General features: G+C 34.0%; 1 protein-coding gene across 1 annotated transcript in view; it reads left to right on the forward strand.

Annotated features, from left to right (window-relative positions):
- Positions 1–16,590, forward strand: part of IRSp53 (Insulin receptor substrate 53 kDa) — a 265,161-nt gene that overhangs the window by 161,946 nt on the left and 86,625 nt on the right. The window contains exon 5 of the mRNA XM_076415642.1: positions 12,369–12,461. Coding sequence (XP_076271757.1) covers positions 12,369–12,461 — 93 coding nt within the window. The remainder of the gene's footprint in view (positions 1–12,368; positions 12,462–16,590) is intronic.

The following is a 16,590-nucleotide window of genomic DNA, read 5'->3' on the forward strand; positions in this document are numbered from 1 at the left end:
ATTCCTTGATGGGTGTTTGATTTCCTGTAATATTTAGCCTGTAAGTTATACCTGTGTAAAACAGAGGTAGAAATTGTTATTTTGAACTTAATTTTAGTCTTACCCTTACACACTTACACAAAAACAACTGCAATTACATTATTTATAAAGAACTTTATGATAAAAATCTATATTTACAGATGCTTTAGACTACATACCCAATTGTCTTAAAAGCTCAAATAATGGGTCTCTGCTAGTTTCTTTTATCACATAATATCCATACTTACGAAATCAAACATACATGAGTTAACTTTAGCCTGGTGAAGTAAAAGTAAATTATTTCAATCAACCAGTTGTTTGATGATATTAATTTTTTAGTATCTAAAGGTAATTGATAGGCACGTTTTGAAGACTTGTATTTAATTAATAATTTTCTTTACACTTTACAAATATATGATCATTCGGTTCAGTGGAAGTCCATGATTCGCAATAAAATCCTTTATGAATACATGCTGACTTCATGCAGGCTTGGAAAACTAAACCTATCACATGATATTAAATAGAATTAATATTTTTGGCAACTGATACAAGAATAAGCTCATATAGAACAAATTAAACCTAACTACAAATTTTATCGACAATGTTATTTACCTCCATATTACTATTAATGAGACACGTTACATATTTTTAAATTATATTTGCAGGCCTCATCGATTCCGATGAAGCCAGATCTGGAGAGTACGATGGGTGCTATAAAATTTCCCACCCAGGTGATAGCAACACTGCTTTGACTGGTTTTGCTATATGGGACTGAATATTTTTTAATCAATTTTCGGTTCATATTAATAATTTGTGGTCAGTGGTAATCTGTACTAATAATTCATAATATACAAAATTAACTTGTCACGGTGAATGGTATTGTGACCAAAATGATTTGGCCTTGTAGTATTGGCAGATGGCCCAGCTTCGTCAGGAGATAACTATAATCTTTTCGGTTAGGATTTTCGAAATAAATTCGTTTTTCATCATCCGTTGCTATTTCATATAGTAATGACTTCCTTATGTACCTTTGAAACAGCATTTCACTGACGATTATGCGATTTTCTATTTGCCTCTCATTCAATTTATGTGGCACCAATCTTCCCATCTTTCTACCTTCAAGATATTTTCCGTCTCCTGTAATTTAGCATCTTCAAATGTTTTCGACCTACCAGGAAGGTTATTTGTTTTATATATTGAAATCACTACATTTAAATTGTTGAAACCACCTTTCACGTGCTTTCAGCGACTTTCAGCGACTTTTTTCTTTTGATGAAACAAGAAAAGTAATGCTTGCCGCAAATGCACGTTTTAAGACACAAAACTCAACATTTTCGTGACATTATTAATGTCAACAGAATAAAATAACATACGTATCAAATCATAACATTGCACGTTTATGGCTAGTGAAATGTGAATTCGAAATAAAATATATCATTTAACTTTCAAAAATCCTTATACAAAGCACTGACATCGTGGCAACAAGAAAAATCGACCTTAAAGAAAGATGAATGAAAATACGACAAAAGGTAAAATGATTATCCGTTCAGGCCATCCGAACTGGAAGAATAATTATGCGACCCGATCGGAGAGAGGAGTTCTCGTTGTAGCTTCATTGCAAGCGTCAGAAAGGCGAAATAAAGCGACAACGATGTTTGTTCGTTCGTTTAATAGACGTCTTAATTAAATACTTGACAACGAAGCGCTAATTTCTCTGTCGCGCGCTTACTTTATTAAAATAAAACCGAGAAGTCATAGTAAACAACATGTCGCCCGTTTAATTTGGTTCGAAGCAAAATTAACGGTCGTCGCTTGGTTCTGTGGAATAAGTAATTTTGCAAGTTTGTTCTTAGCTGGTATATATTTTTTGTAATGTAACTGCTATTATGGGGTTAGAGTTGACCCCAATTTAAAAGTTGTTTATAAAGAAAACAAGACTCAGTTTTGTTATTATTACAATGTGTGACTTTTTTGTTCTATAAAATTAAATAAAACAGCTTTTTTGTCAAATTGTACCTACTGAACACAAGAATTTAAACGGATTTTTTGTAACACGTATACAAAAAAGTTATGATAAGTACTATAAATAAATAAACAGAGCATGTACATTTTAAGTCATATTTATTTGTATTATTAATTTTATTTTAAAAAAAATAGTAATATATATTTACAAATAGACAATAAATCAAAATAACTCAGGTTTAAGTAGCCAACAGAAAAAAATAAGCCATATATTCTGAAAGAAAATACCGACATATTAACTTTTCCTCTTGTGAACAGTTGAATCTTCTTTCATTACAAACAAGCAGGAATCTGCTAATATTTAGCAATACATTTTCCTTGATAATCGCCCTTCCATCTGTTTTTTATCTTGGTGATAGCATTCACCTTGTTTGTCACTTATCATTCAAAGATTATATTATTTAATAGGACAGATGAAAGTGATATGAAACTTTTGGTAATTCGGATATATCTATTAGTCCAGTCTATGGACATTTAAGCAGAAACTTATAGGCAGTTGTATCCAGTGTTATTAACGCCTCGGTGAGCCTAACATGTCAACACTTCTTATTCTCGAAATAAAATTGTTTTAGTAAAATAAGAAAGTGAAGATAAAACTCTCCTTTTATCCCTTTACAAATCAAAATATATATACCGTAAATATTGACATCGTATATATAGTTGAAAAGTAAGAAATTCTACCGTGTCATACAAATCAAGTCAACATTCACACTCATATATAAGCAAATCTTTAAATCCATCTGGACGGAGATATTTCATCCAGATATGTGGTTGTTCCAAGAGGAGTTATCTGAACATTATTGGACAGAACAGAGTTAGTTCTGTTAGTTCGTCGCGGTACTTCAGAAATAGTAATCATAAGAGAGATTATGAAAGGGGCACTATTAACCAGAACATTAAAAATCTTAGTCACAGTAATGAACAAAGACTTTTTTTACCATGTCAATGTTGAGCCAGTCTGCGAGCTGGATTAGTGTGGTTTTAATGTAAAAACAGGGCACAATGCTAGTGTGCAAGTTAATATTAGTGTCAAGAAAATATTGGAATCATATATATAAAAACATGAAATGAAATTATTTCTCAGAAGAGCTAGAACGTCATTTCGATCTAGAGGTATTGGATGCTCGAGTTTTCTTTGGTTTATGAGGAGGGGGGAAATCATTGTGGGTTTCCAAAGCTCAACTTGGTTTTAGAAAAGTTAATCCTCGCTGGGTTACAAGGTTTTTGATCGAAAATCCAAAACAGGTCAGTTCGGAAACCCTCGACCACCCTCCTTATAGCGCTGATTTATTACGTTATGATTATTTTTTATTTATGCCCTTGAAACGATCGCTTGGAGGGAAGAGATTTGAGAGCAGCGAAGAAGTTGAGAAGTATGTGTGGAATTTGCTGACAACTCGCCCTCAAACTTTTTATGAGGAAGTAATATTCAAGCTTCCAAATCATTGGCAGAAGTATGTAGAGCACGAGGGTGGCTATATCGAAAAATGTTTGGTTTGTGTATACCATTATATATGTATACAATGAAAATACAATTATTTGTTATCGAAAATGTTAATTGTTTTTCAAACTATTCTCTATGATAACCTGCATCTGCTGATTGAGATACTTCCAAAACATGATTTTTGAATGCATCAACAGCTACTTGCAGTATCAAAAAGAGTAGTTTGGTACCGAATCAGGGCTATACGGAGGTAATGTTTTCATCGAATGTGTGAGAGCTGTATTGTCATGATCAAAAATGATCATTCATTGCTGCTTCCATTTTCTTATTTCACGAAGTACTACTAATCAAATGGTTGTGTACCATTCAGCATTCACTTGTCTAAATTGTTCTATTATTATTCGGTTGTCAAATGTCCAGTTATTCCGAAGGAACAGCATCAATGTTTTCTGGCGAACTTGAGCGAACTGCGATCACGATTAAATACATTATACCAACGTTTCATAGTAGTCACGGATGAATCTTCATCCCCAAAAGTCGAAGTAAGTTGGTCTATGTGCTCCTGTCTTGATTACCCTCGTTGAATATCATCACCACACGAAAATCTTCATGAGCTAATTCCATTTTGAAGAGACAACATTTTTAAGTAAAAAATAAAATCATTTTTAGAACGACAAATAATTTTTTTTGGAATATGAATATGTCATTTCTGTGAAATCGACTTACCCTTTATCGAAACACCAACCAGTCCGATCCCTTCTCCTCGTCATTAAGAGATAGAAGAGAGTACAGGGGGCGGGCGAGGGAAAAAATGCGGCGAAAATTAAATTCATCCCCACAAAGCGAAATTAATTTTTGAGTTCCGTACAACGAGCGGCACTGCGTGGCGCTCGCGTATTTACAATTTAAATCCGTTCCGAAAGCAGTTTTTTTTTTCGGAAAGGGAAAATGTTTTCCATACGGAAAAATTAGGCTAATGTAGCCAGATGAGTGCCGCTCGAAGGTAAAATAACTGTATTGTTTACCGATATGAATATTTTCTACCTTCTAACGGTGTATATATATATTGTTAATTTAGCAGAGTGTTAGGAGCGTAAAATAATTTGGATGGTTTTGTGAAAAATGGTTTATGGTTTTTTTGTATTTTTTATTTTTAAGGCTTTATTATTACAACCAATTAACCAATTTTATACTGAAGCTTCACTTTTCAGTATTAATTTTGTCGAAGTGTGAACAAAATAACGAAGAGAACAACGAGTAAATCACATGTGCAGGGATGTACTTGTTTTACTTTAGTTTAAAGGAAAAAGGCGACTGAAGCCATCGAATGATGTGTGAATCTTATTGCAATCATGCTCTAATTTGTGAGTATTTCTTTTTTTCTTTAATGGTATTTTAGAAATTACTGGTTATCAAAATAAAATGGAATTGTCATGAACATATAGAATAATAACTACGAGAGAACTAATATTATTATATATAGTGAGGTATAATATATAGTAGGAGGCAAATTTAAGTCGTTTTTTATCTTGCACTAACTATGTTTTATGGATAGCACTACGACAGCAATACAGTAGCGACTGAGAACAAAATTACGATTATATAACATCCTTCTTACTCACTAGATTTGCTTGGGATTTTAATTAAGGAGATATTGCTGAGAATGATATTTTATATATTTTAATTTATATTGTAGTTTTCTTAAATAACCTTAATAGATTGTAACAATATCTTGCTATCGGCATCATCAGTGATACTGATTCAGTTTATTGTTTGTTATAATACCAACTATTTCTTATTCTATGAGTGATTATATTTTTTTAGAATTTTTGGTGATTTTTATTTTGCCTCACAATATCTAAAGTTATTTTTCACAGTTTTAAATAATGCAGCTGGTCTTAGTACATATTCCTATTTTACAACTATGTATTCTTAAATATCTTATTTATTCTTGTAATTTGTGTGATCGAGGTTTTCTTGGCTGCTATTAATAAAAGTATAATATATGTGAGAATGGAGGGTGGGCACGTGGTTTTTATAATAAAACTACTGGATTTTACTATGGTTTATTCGAGAAGCCAGCTCAGAAGGCTTATTCAATTGCCCTTAGGACTCTTCCTTCTTCCTCAGGCTACACTCGTACTAGGACTGCTCTGATTCAGCGGCCGATATATTAGGTACTTGCGCGTATTCTGATCATTTTTTCACTTTAAAAACGCTCACTAAGTCAACCAGTCAATAAGTATTGACAAAACAATATATATTGTAACAAATGTTTATATAAATTTATATAAAAATGTTTCTCATCTTTGCTGCATTGATATGAACAAGTGGCCAATCAGAGGCAAATGTGTCTGGTGAGTAAGCTAGATGCTTCTGAACTTCCAATTCAAGCTGCCACAGATAATTCTCTATTTTGGTTGCCTGGAATGAAATGGAAATGTAATATCGAAATGGAATCTTCAGTCTCTTGGTGTGGTAGCTATTTTCTTCCTTTTAGATCATTTCCATCACATATAAACGTCTCAAAATAGTTGACTGATCAACTGCTAAGGTGTCTGAGAGCCCTTTGGGAGTTTGAACTGGGTTTTTGTCGCGTAAGTCTTGCAATTCCTTTACGACTTTTTCGATCCTTTAGGCGTTCTCTTGTCACTTTCGCTTTCTTTCATTGTTAAATTACTGACACAAAAACTAACAAGTGGGATATGGTGGTGATATGATGATGGTAAAGCTTTTGTTATTTCCAACTGATTTTTAAACATTATTCTTTCCTAATTTTGTTTCAAATGTCAGGATTTCGTGATAAATATTGACAAAAACTTATTTTACTTTCCGGAAAAATGCAGTGCAGAGTTCTGCCTGATCTGTTGGTATTTCTTCTGATAACTTAAAAATTGTGGCTGATTGAGTTCTAGAACTTTATTATGAAATATGTAAATATTATTCTTTCCTAATTTTGTCTTTAAATGTCAGGATTTCGTGTTAAGTATTGACAATAATCTCTTTTACTTTTCAGAAAAGTGTAGTGCAGAGTTGATTTATCTCCTGATTTGTTGGTATTTTTTCTGGTAACTGAAATTGTGTCGGATTGAGTTCTAAAACTTAAGAGCGATGATGAATATTTCCAAAATTAATTTTATCAAATACATCGTCGTACATTTTCGGTACATAATTAAAGACTCCCTTTCCCAGAAATGTGATTTACAACGGGAACGATAACACTTTCCGACCGCCGCTTAATTTACTGCTAACAACAACTGGCAAAAAGATTATCTGATTACTTCTCGCGAGTACACGGGACGCGACGTCTTCAGACGCCGTTAAAACTTAAATTTTAACTTGTACGGCTCTCCGGGCGCGGATTTATCTTTCGCTAGCGTCACGATCCCTATCTGATCTAGACCAACAAATGCTTTCGGAAGTAAAAGTAAACTGCGGATACTTGCCATGCCACGCAGCGTAGCTGCCGGTAATCTATATCGACCAAGAAGTTATTTTAACTGTTTAAATATAACATATAGTCCGTGCAATAGAATAGTGAACATACGTCATCTAAATTGATAGCGTCAAAACGTCGTAATGTTGCCGCATTAGCTCTTTTTTTTAGTTAATTTTGACTCTGAGATAACAAAATTCTAATGTAAATAAAGTAATGAAACAAAATATATTTTTTTAAGACTATAGTACATCAAATGCATCTATTATCGAACGACTTGAACTAAAATTATTATACACTCATAATAGTTCGTTGGTTAGGATTTTATTTTGTTATATTTACATTGAACCCTTTTCTACCCCACTATGAAGTAGAGTTCTAGGCTCATTTTTTATGTAGCGATACCATTACACCCTGGAGGCCTAAACTTTCATTAGAAACCATATTTACCATTTTTCTTTAGTTCTTGTTTCCTTCGATGCAGTCTTTCCTTGTAAAGTTATTTGGATATACACTGTATTTCTCCTGGGTTCATTATGTTACTGCTTATATACAACTTTCTTGATAAACCTAGGTTTAGTTACTGCATTCTCCTTAATACAATTGCCATATCTGCACAACAGATAGAATATTTTTTCTCTGATTTTACATTCTAATCAAATATTCATGTATATTCTGAAGAATCACACATATCTATACACATAAATCTGCCACACTCTAAAATACGATTTTCTACAGTTATGGTTTTATACACTTTCTAGTAATTAGCAGCTCTATCTTATATGATTTTCCAATAAAATCTAAATATATCTGTTTTTGTTTTGTGGTTGAAGTTTTTCTATTATTTGTCTTGTACTAAATATAATGTCTTATATGTTTAAAACTACAAACGATTTTCTATAAATTGCTCGCATATCTTCATGGATGTGTAACAACAGAGTAATACCTCTATAATTATCATAGTCTCTTTTATATATTGGAACAAGTACTATTTTCCAATATCGTCTATCCTAAATGATAAGTTACCATTAACGCCGACTGTTACATATCGACGCAAAATTCCAGCTACAAACATTTACATCCATAACAGTAAAAACCCAACGGGAAGCGACACTGCAGATGCAGTCCCTCCACCCTCCTCCCCCTCTGCCGAACCTCATATACACAGTTCCCCGAGCGTATGCTAAAGTATATTACACTAGCAATTTCTCGCGTGTAATGATACTGACACCCTTCCCTGATAATAGTCATAATAACACTTGTAAAGAATTGATGACGGGAACGCGGATAGCAGATGTACAACGAACTCGTTTATTATTAATATGAATATTTGTAGCGCAACCTTAATAAAATTACGCCGAGGAAATGTCGCCGTTTTTTCCCTGCCGGATAATATTATTTCGTCAAAATGGCGTTCTCGATATGTCCCATGAAAAATACAGATTCGTTTCTGGAGATGTGTTTAAGGTTTGTTTAGTGCGTCTTTTATGAGACGTCTCTAACTAAGAACGAACTTCAAGAAGGTATCTTTGGGCATATAAACCGAGGCTGTTAAAGTTTGTAGGGTGATAGAATTTTGAACCGAAGTAAAATTCATTTATTAGGTGCTTACATGTATATACATATACAAGCAGCTGAAAGTCTCATAGAAAGTTCAATCAGTTTAACACTTGATGAGTCAAGTCTTGATGAGTCTTGGGAGTATCAAAAGCAAAGTAATTCTCTTGCATGACAACTCTCGATTACACGTTGCAATAGTTGTTAAATATAGATTGTTGCGGTTTGAATTGAAAGTCCTGCCGCATCTAGCGTATTCACAAAACATAGCACCTTCTTATTATTACTTGTTCGGATCACGGCAGTATGGTTTGCTTGGCAGACCACTTCGAAATGCTAAAGAATTGCGAAAGTGGTTCGAATATAAGATTGCTGTCAAACCTTAAGAGAAAGGTAATCTATATGAAATACTCCTCAATAAATACCTTGTCACAAAGCAGATTTATTATGAATGGTTGGGACACCCATGTAAAATGTAAGTTACGCTAATTGTATAGTTCTTTTGGTTCTATTGTTAGAGGGTCTAATATATTAGACCTTTTAACTGAAGTTTTTAATATATATGACATGGAAAATAATTATGACCTGATAAAAAAAACATAACGTTCGCAGTATATTGAACGTCTAGTAAATATCGACAGGCAAAAACAGAACAGGCGTGTTCAACAAGGATGATTCCCATCGGCTCGTTGTCAAGTGTTTAGGATAACGAGGATTTAAGTACCGAGGCTAGACGAAACGTGTCGGATGTTCGACCTGGTAGAGGACTTTTTATGGTGCCTAACCATAAATATCAAGAAGACCCGAAATCGTGGAATTTTTGGGAATTCCTTAAGAGTCTGAAACGAACATGTTTTATCAGCGTGAGAAGTTCCTAGCTGGAAGAGTGTGTACCACTTCGATATTTTCAGCGAATCTGGGTACAGAAGAGGGTTTCTTGGACCAGCCTTGTCCACCACCACCAAGAACCCGAGGGAAGTGCTTCAGCGATAAAGCACTGTGCATCCACAATGAGAACACAGTCTCAGAGTATTTTGCATGAAAATAAGAAGAAGAAATTGAATTTATTGAAGAAAACATTGAAAAAATTCCTGTATTAGTTGACGTATTATTGAAAGCATAGAATTCCTGTCTACATTAGCTAATCTAGACTTATCGTTATTAGTAAATACATGCTATCTAAATCATAATCCTTTTCCCATGACTTATTAATTAATTATATAATATATATATATATATATATATATATATATATATATATATATATATATATATATATTAAATAACTCGTCTTTGGATTTTACTCTACGTAACATACCCTGTATATAGGGTTGCCAATAAATTTGAAAGTCAATTTTTAAAAGAAACTAGAAGAGAATCTTCGATACATCGATATTTTGCAATTTTTGCGAATTTATTAATATATCGGTGATTGATGCATTTTTTAAAAGTTTTTGGTAATTTTGTTACTGTAAATATGTTAAGATTTCTGGAGGAAAAACTGACTCAAATGATTTACACAATTTTTCATAATTTCGGCGTATATGATAGTCATTTCTTTGCGTGTAATCGTATTATTGAACTGTTGCCTTTGAAACGCACTATTGTATGGCTTCGTTGGATGTACAATACTAGATAAATGCGACTTTATTCAGTTTTACCCAATGTTATAGTCACGACTTGATCCATAACAGAAAAAAAATTAGATTTGAGATAAATGTGTTGTTTATGTCTCAGTAAATTGAGACAGGACAGAGCTTTGACATAAACATGGTTAGAGAATTCTGGCAATATAGCACCATACAGAGTTTTTTCTTAATACGTGATTATCGGTAACCAATTTACGCTCTTCGCTGATCATTTACGATGACTTTCATCCTCGATGCGACACATAAACTAGACAAAGCCAGCGAGAGACGGTAACCACGAACAAACGCAATTAGCGAGCATCATGCCCGCCTCTGGTAGCGTTAATTTGACAGCGCCACGCCGTCCCTTCGAGCTCCTGGCCGCCCCTGCAGGCTCGGCTTCAAGGCGAAACAGCATGAACGGAGAAATATGACCTAGTGGAGTGTCACACCAACGTAATCAGAGTATCCAGTCAGACCACATATTTACCTGATGTTTTTGGAAAGTATACATGGGTCGTTTATACAAATAGACAGTTTTGTTCATTCTGTTCAATCAAAAGAAAATTTCCGCTAAATGTAATTCAGTATCTTTCGAAATTAGCTGCGGAAATACAACGTCAGTAGTAATTGGTAAATACGGCTGAGATTCGATACGAATTATGAAAATAGCTTGGTTAATTAGAATTATTTGAAAACGAATTGAATCATAAACTTCTCATTACCATTTCTTTCAATGGTTTGGCCTAGTTTCATTATAATTTTAGTATAGGCACCCGGAAATTATTTATTCAATATATTGTTGAAGTTGAAATTTGACTCTTAACTGGAGTTATATATGAAAGAATCCAAGAAATGCTGAATTTTGAAGATGATGATATAGATCTAACAGGTTAAGTGTAATGTCCCCGACCTGATACATAGATGGCGCTACTGGAATTAAACCCTTTTTTAAGTTAGCCCTAAGCCTCAAAAGATGCGTGTATAAATTTGACAGCTGTCGAATAATTTGTTTGTGAATTATAGTATTTTGAGTGAAGCATCTTTTGTTATTGTGAAATAATCGATAAAAAGAATTTTGCGTGTTGATAAAATATTGCTTTTGAAGCAAAAACGAAATTGAATGAAACAGCAGACACTCTAAAGATATCAACTGAACGTGTACATCATATCATTCGCGAATATTTGGCTATGAGAAAGCTTTGTGCAAAGTGGGTGCCGCGTGAGCTCACTTTTGACCAAAAACAACGACTAGTTGATGATTCGGAACAGTGTTTAAAGAGACATCAAGCGTAATAAACCCGAGTTTTTGCGTCGATTTGGGACAATGGATGAAACGTGGCTCCATCATTTCACTCCCGAAGTCCAATCGACAATCATCCGAGTGGACTGCACACGATGAACTTGCTCCAAAGCGTGGAAAAAAGCAACAGTCGGCTGGCAAGGTTATGGCGTCTGTATTTTGGGATGCTGATGGAATCATTTTCATTGACCACCTTGAAAAAGGAAGCTTTAACACCGACTATTACATAGCGCTATTGGACCGTTTGAAAGACGAAGTCGCCGAAAAACGGTCGTATTTGAAGAAAAAGAAAGTTCTACTTGACCAAGACTATTTTCTGTTCTCAGATCTCAAAGAATGCTCGCAGGGAAGAAATTTTCGTCGAATGAAGAGGTGATCGCCGAAACTGACGCCTATTTTCAAGCAAAGGACAAATCGTACTACAAAAATGGTATCGAAAAGTTCTAAGGTCGCTGTAATCAGTATATCACGCTTGAAGGGAATTATGTTGAATGAAAAAACTAATTTTGCCAAAAAAATGTGTTTTACCGGCCGGAGACATTTCAATTGACCTGTTATGTCCAAGAATGAATCACTGTTTTACCAAAAACGTAAGAATATGCAAGTTATTGGTCCAAATTAGATGACAGGACTTTTTTATCTTCTCATATCTTTGAAAAGTATTGCGGAAGGTCTTTAGAAGGTCATTGGGATAAGAGTGTTGAAGGTGAGGGATAGTGTACTGAAAATAAAATAAATTTTAGAATTTTTCGTTACTTATTATACGTTTCATTATTTCTCGAATTATTTAGTTGATACGAAGAATATATTCGTAGTGCTTATTTTAATATTTATAGCCGACGTAACCCCTTACAGAATGTAACCCAATAACGAATCAATGTTTTACCAACAACCTAACAATGTGCGCATTGTTGATCGAGTTTCAACGCATCTAATCCCACTGTATGTTTGTTGTTTCAGGTGCGGCCGCTGCATCCCGATTATACGTCGATGCCATCAGTAAATTGGCCAAACAAGCGCAGCAGGGGACGTGGGGCGGCTCCTCCGACATAGGTAAGCGAGATCTTCTTATACGGACCCGAAATCGCGCCGGCATAAAAGACAAAAAAACATCCCTAAACGCCAACAATTTAGAAAGCGGTTTTTTTTCCTTTCCCCCCGGCCGATATCCGGGACTCTTAGGCAATCTCGGGACCGCCATTTGTAAGCAGGGACACGTTCACCCATCTAACCCCACACACCGAACCTACTCCTCTTTCTCCCTCTCCTCTCACCACCCCGGTCCCGTCCTCTCCATAACCTATAGTCTGCCCAGGCACGTCCTGAAGGAAACAAAAAAAAAATAGGAGAGGCCCGACGACGATGGAGCCGGGGGTGTGCTCGGAGGGGGTGTCGGCGAAGGAAGGGGGTGGATTTATTGGAACGTGCGTGGAGAGATAATACGGTTATTCCGATTTGAGGCGGAAAACGAATTTTTATTTGTTCTAAAACTCGTAGATCACAATGTAATAGGTTTTTTTCCTTTCGTCTTGTTAGCTTCATCGATGTATGGTGTTGGGGCGAAAAAAAAAAGAGAACGGAGGCGGCTCTGATTTTGTATCGGGCTAAGTTTGTTCGGTTGGTCTTAAATTTTGAGAGAAAAAAACGCTGACTCGTTTAAAAAGTTACGGAGAGATAAGGGAAGCAAGGCCCACAATTCTCCGAATTTGATTTTACTTTACTTTGTATCTAGTATCAATGATATGAGGGACGAACCTTCACTAACACATCGAATTTCCATATTTAGTTGTTAGTCAGTACTCTACATTATTTATCTCAATCATCAGTGGTCGAAATTCGACCGTAATTCATTCAAATTAATTATTTACCTTGTCCGTGATATATAGAACTGCTTAGTAGATAAGAAAGGATTGAAAAAAGATACAATGTTAATAGATAAATGTTCTTTTTTAACCTTATTGATGAATATATATGATTTAATTGTCTCTGATTGTGTGCTCTTCTCATACCTTGGAGAAGTATTTCAAAAAGTGCTCGAAAGATCTTTGGAAGACTCGTATTGAACTTGGGGATTATTTTGGTGTAAATAAAGCCTATTTTATAACTAAAAGTCCATTATTTGCCATTTTGCGTATCATTAATTTTATTTTCATTTTCATTCACGAAAGAACATAGAAAATGTTGCGTTTTAACTTTTTGAGACATAAGTATCCCCGTAAAGAGTATAAACCAATAACAGGTAAATGTATTATCAAATACCAGTCAATATTTAAGTTTTAGGGCCGGATTAAATTCCATCTGACTGTTCTATTCTGATACGTTAGAAAAGTATTTCAGAAAGTATTTGGAGAATTATTGAAATAAATATAATATTAATGTCTAGTGGAATTATACCGAAAATAAAATTGTAACTAACAATCTGTTCTTTTTCGTTTTGCATTTCGTTATTCCCTAAACGTAATAGGTAGAAAGGAATAGATACAATATGGTTTTTTAAATTGCTGTATTCCCCGAAAGAATGTAAACCAAAAATGAATCAATGTTTTATCGAATATTTAATAATATATAAGTTGTAGGATTAGATTTGATTAACTCTGACTTTGAAAAAGAACGGAGACGGCTCTAATGCTGTATTGGGCTAAGTTTGTCCGGTTGGTTTTAAATTTTGAGAGAAAAAAACCCTGGCTCGTTTAAAAAGTTAGGGAGAGATAAGGGAAGCAACGCCTACAATTCTCCGAATTTGACTTTACTTTATAAACTTACTTTTATAAAAAAAAATTATACTGTTATATTAGGTATTTTAATGCATTTTCATCAGCGATATCCATTGGCTAATATACGAATTATCGGTCTAACCAACTGCTAATATAAGTTGTTGACTTATTTAGTATATACAGGCGTCAATCATGGAACACCAAGAAATTATGGATTACAATGAACTGCAATGGACAAAACCTAATTTAGACCTTCACGAAAAAAATCAGACATCTTGAATAATGGTTTCATTATTAATTTCCAGTAAATCGCAATTAATTCTTCGGCAATCCCAAAAGTAAAATTCATGGATTAGTCTAGGAGAACTATTCGCATCGACATCGAAGCGGAATATTTATGTTCATAATGTCCTGCTGTACATGTAGCGAGATCAACAAGGTGTACTTACGATACGAATATTTATTCCAATCTTTAAATTAATTCAACTTTTCACAATATTTCCAAAACGGTTTTTTCAATTGTTGAAATTCTAATATTTTTGATATCACAATTGATTTACAAATATATCAATTAATTTAAATCACCAGAAACCAAAGACCTTTAACCAAGGTTTAAACCTTTAAATAATAAAATATCTCCACTTTTACTAATTATTTTTTCAGAAATCAATAGGGGACACAAAATTCAATTGAAATTATTGGTTAGCATCCTGGAATAATCTATAAAGTATAATATTTTATTTCAAAATTATCGTTTTGTAAGTTCACACACTTTTGAAACCCACTGTATGTATTGTTTTTTTTCTCAAAGAACACAGATTATAAAAAATATATCTAAACCAATATGTCATATAGAGATCCTTCGAAAATTTTACAGAACCTTTAGGAATAATAGAAGAGTAAGAGAAACGAACATTACCTATTCAAAAAGTTATATATATATATATATATATATATATATATATATATATATATATATCATTTGGTTGATTTTATATTTATAGATATGTTTGATGTTTACCAGCTAAAACGTGGTAAACTCATAGTGATATCAAGGCAACTCTGGTACTGTTATACATTCTTATTATCCTTAAACTGCAATCCGTCAAACTGTTTTTGTTTTTTTCGTAAATTGTCGGACACTTTTCTATATTAATATTAAAATATTGTACCCTACCTCGCACTGTTGAAGAAACACAAGCGGGTTTTTATATGATAACTCCTGTATATTAGCGAATAGCACTTATTGTCCCGATATATAAAAAATGAGATTAAAGAGACCGTAATAATTATAGAGATATTACTCTGTTCTGTATCGCCATGAAGGTATAGGACCAATTTATAAAACATTGTTTAAAATTAGTAGGATAAATAACTAACAGAATTGAAAAGGAGATTTAGAAAAGCAACAAGTATACACGAAGAAGAATTCATAAGACCCAATATATAATGTACCCCCCCACAAAAAAAATATCAATGGCGTTTGTACAAAAAAAAGGGAAATGAAGCCAGGAGATGGAAATAAATGCCAGAAATGGAAAAGCTTGAATTAGTACTTCGCTATAAATAGTAAATTCATTAATAAAAAGGACATATCGAGCAGAACTAAAATGGACGCGTACAAAGTAATTTACAGGCAAACCCTAACATTCTCTGGCGAGACGTGGGTATTGTCAACGTAGCCGAAGTGAAATACCTTTAGAAGAGTCAGGGATGTCATAAAAATGGACAGAATGAGAAGTAAAGAAATAAGAAAAGACCTAAGAAATAAGAGAATATTGAATCAGTGGAAGAGTATATAGAAAGAATACAACTTAATTGGTGGGGGACTCAGTCAATAGAGGACGCGAGATAGGTAAAGAGAATATGGAAAACGTGGACGGTGAGGATTTTTCTCCTTAGAGGTCGACCTGTGGGTCTAATTCATCACTGTCCATCTATTTATCCTGAATAAGAACAGATGGGGCAAAAATCCCGCTACTATTTTGATTGCGCGCCATCTTGGTTATGTGACGTTTACCTCAGTTTCGCTTTAACCATTGTGTTGTGTAGACGTCCAAATTTTGATTATGGATAAATATACGCCACAAGAAAGACACAAAATAGTCATAATATTTATTGAAAATAATCGTTCCATTATTGCGACTTAGCGAAAATTGTGTCAGGAATCGTCCAGTGCCTCACAATTTACCGTTAATATGCAAATTTTCGACAGTACGATACGACAGCAGACAGGCCTCGTTCTGGACGCCTATTTTTTGAAAATGACCAATGTGTTGCAGTTACTGTTACTGCTGGATAGTACCAAGACATGATTCGAAATTTTCTTGTGCCTGAAATGGAAGAGCGATGACTAGAGGACATGTGGTTTCAGAATGATGGGACCACAGCATACACAGCTCGTTCACCAATTGAATTATTATTATTAATTATTGAATTATATTATAATTGAATGACGTTTTTCCACG

This window comes from Rhynchophorus ferrugineus, unplaced genomic scaffold (assembly GCF_030347505.1).
Source record: "Rhynchophorus ferrugineus isolate W39M unplaced genomic scaffold, kcgeb_rfMv2 rfM10, whole genome shotgun sequence".
Classification (NCBI taxonomy): domain Eukaryota; kingdom Metazoa; phylum Arthropoda; class Insecta; order Coleoptera; family Curculionidae; genus Rhynchophorus; species Rhynchophorus ferrugineus.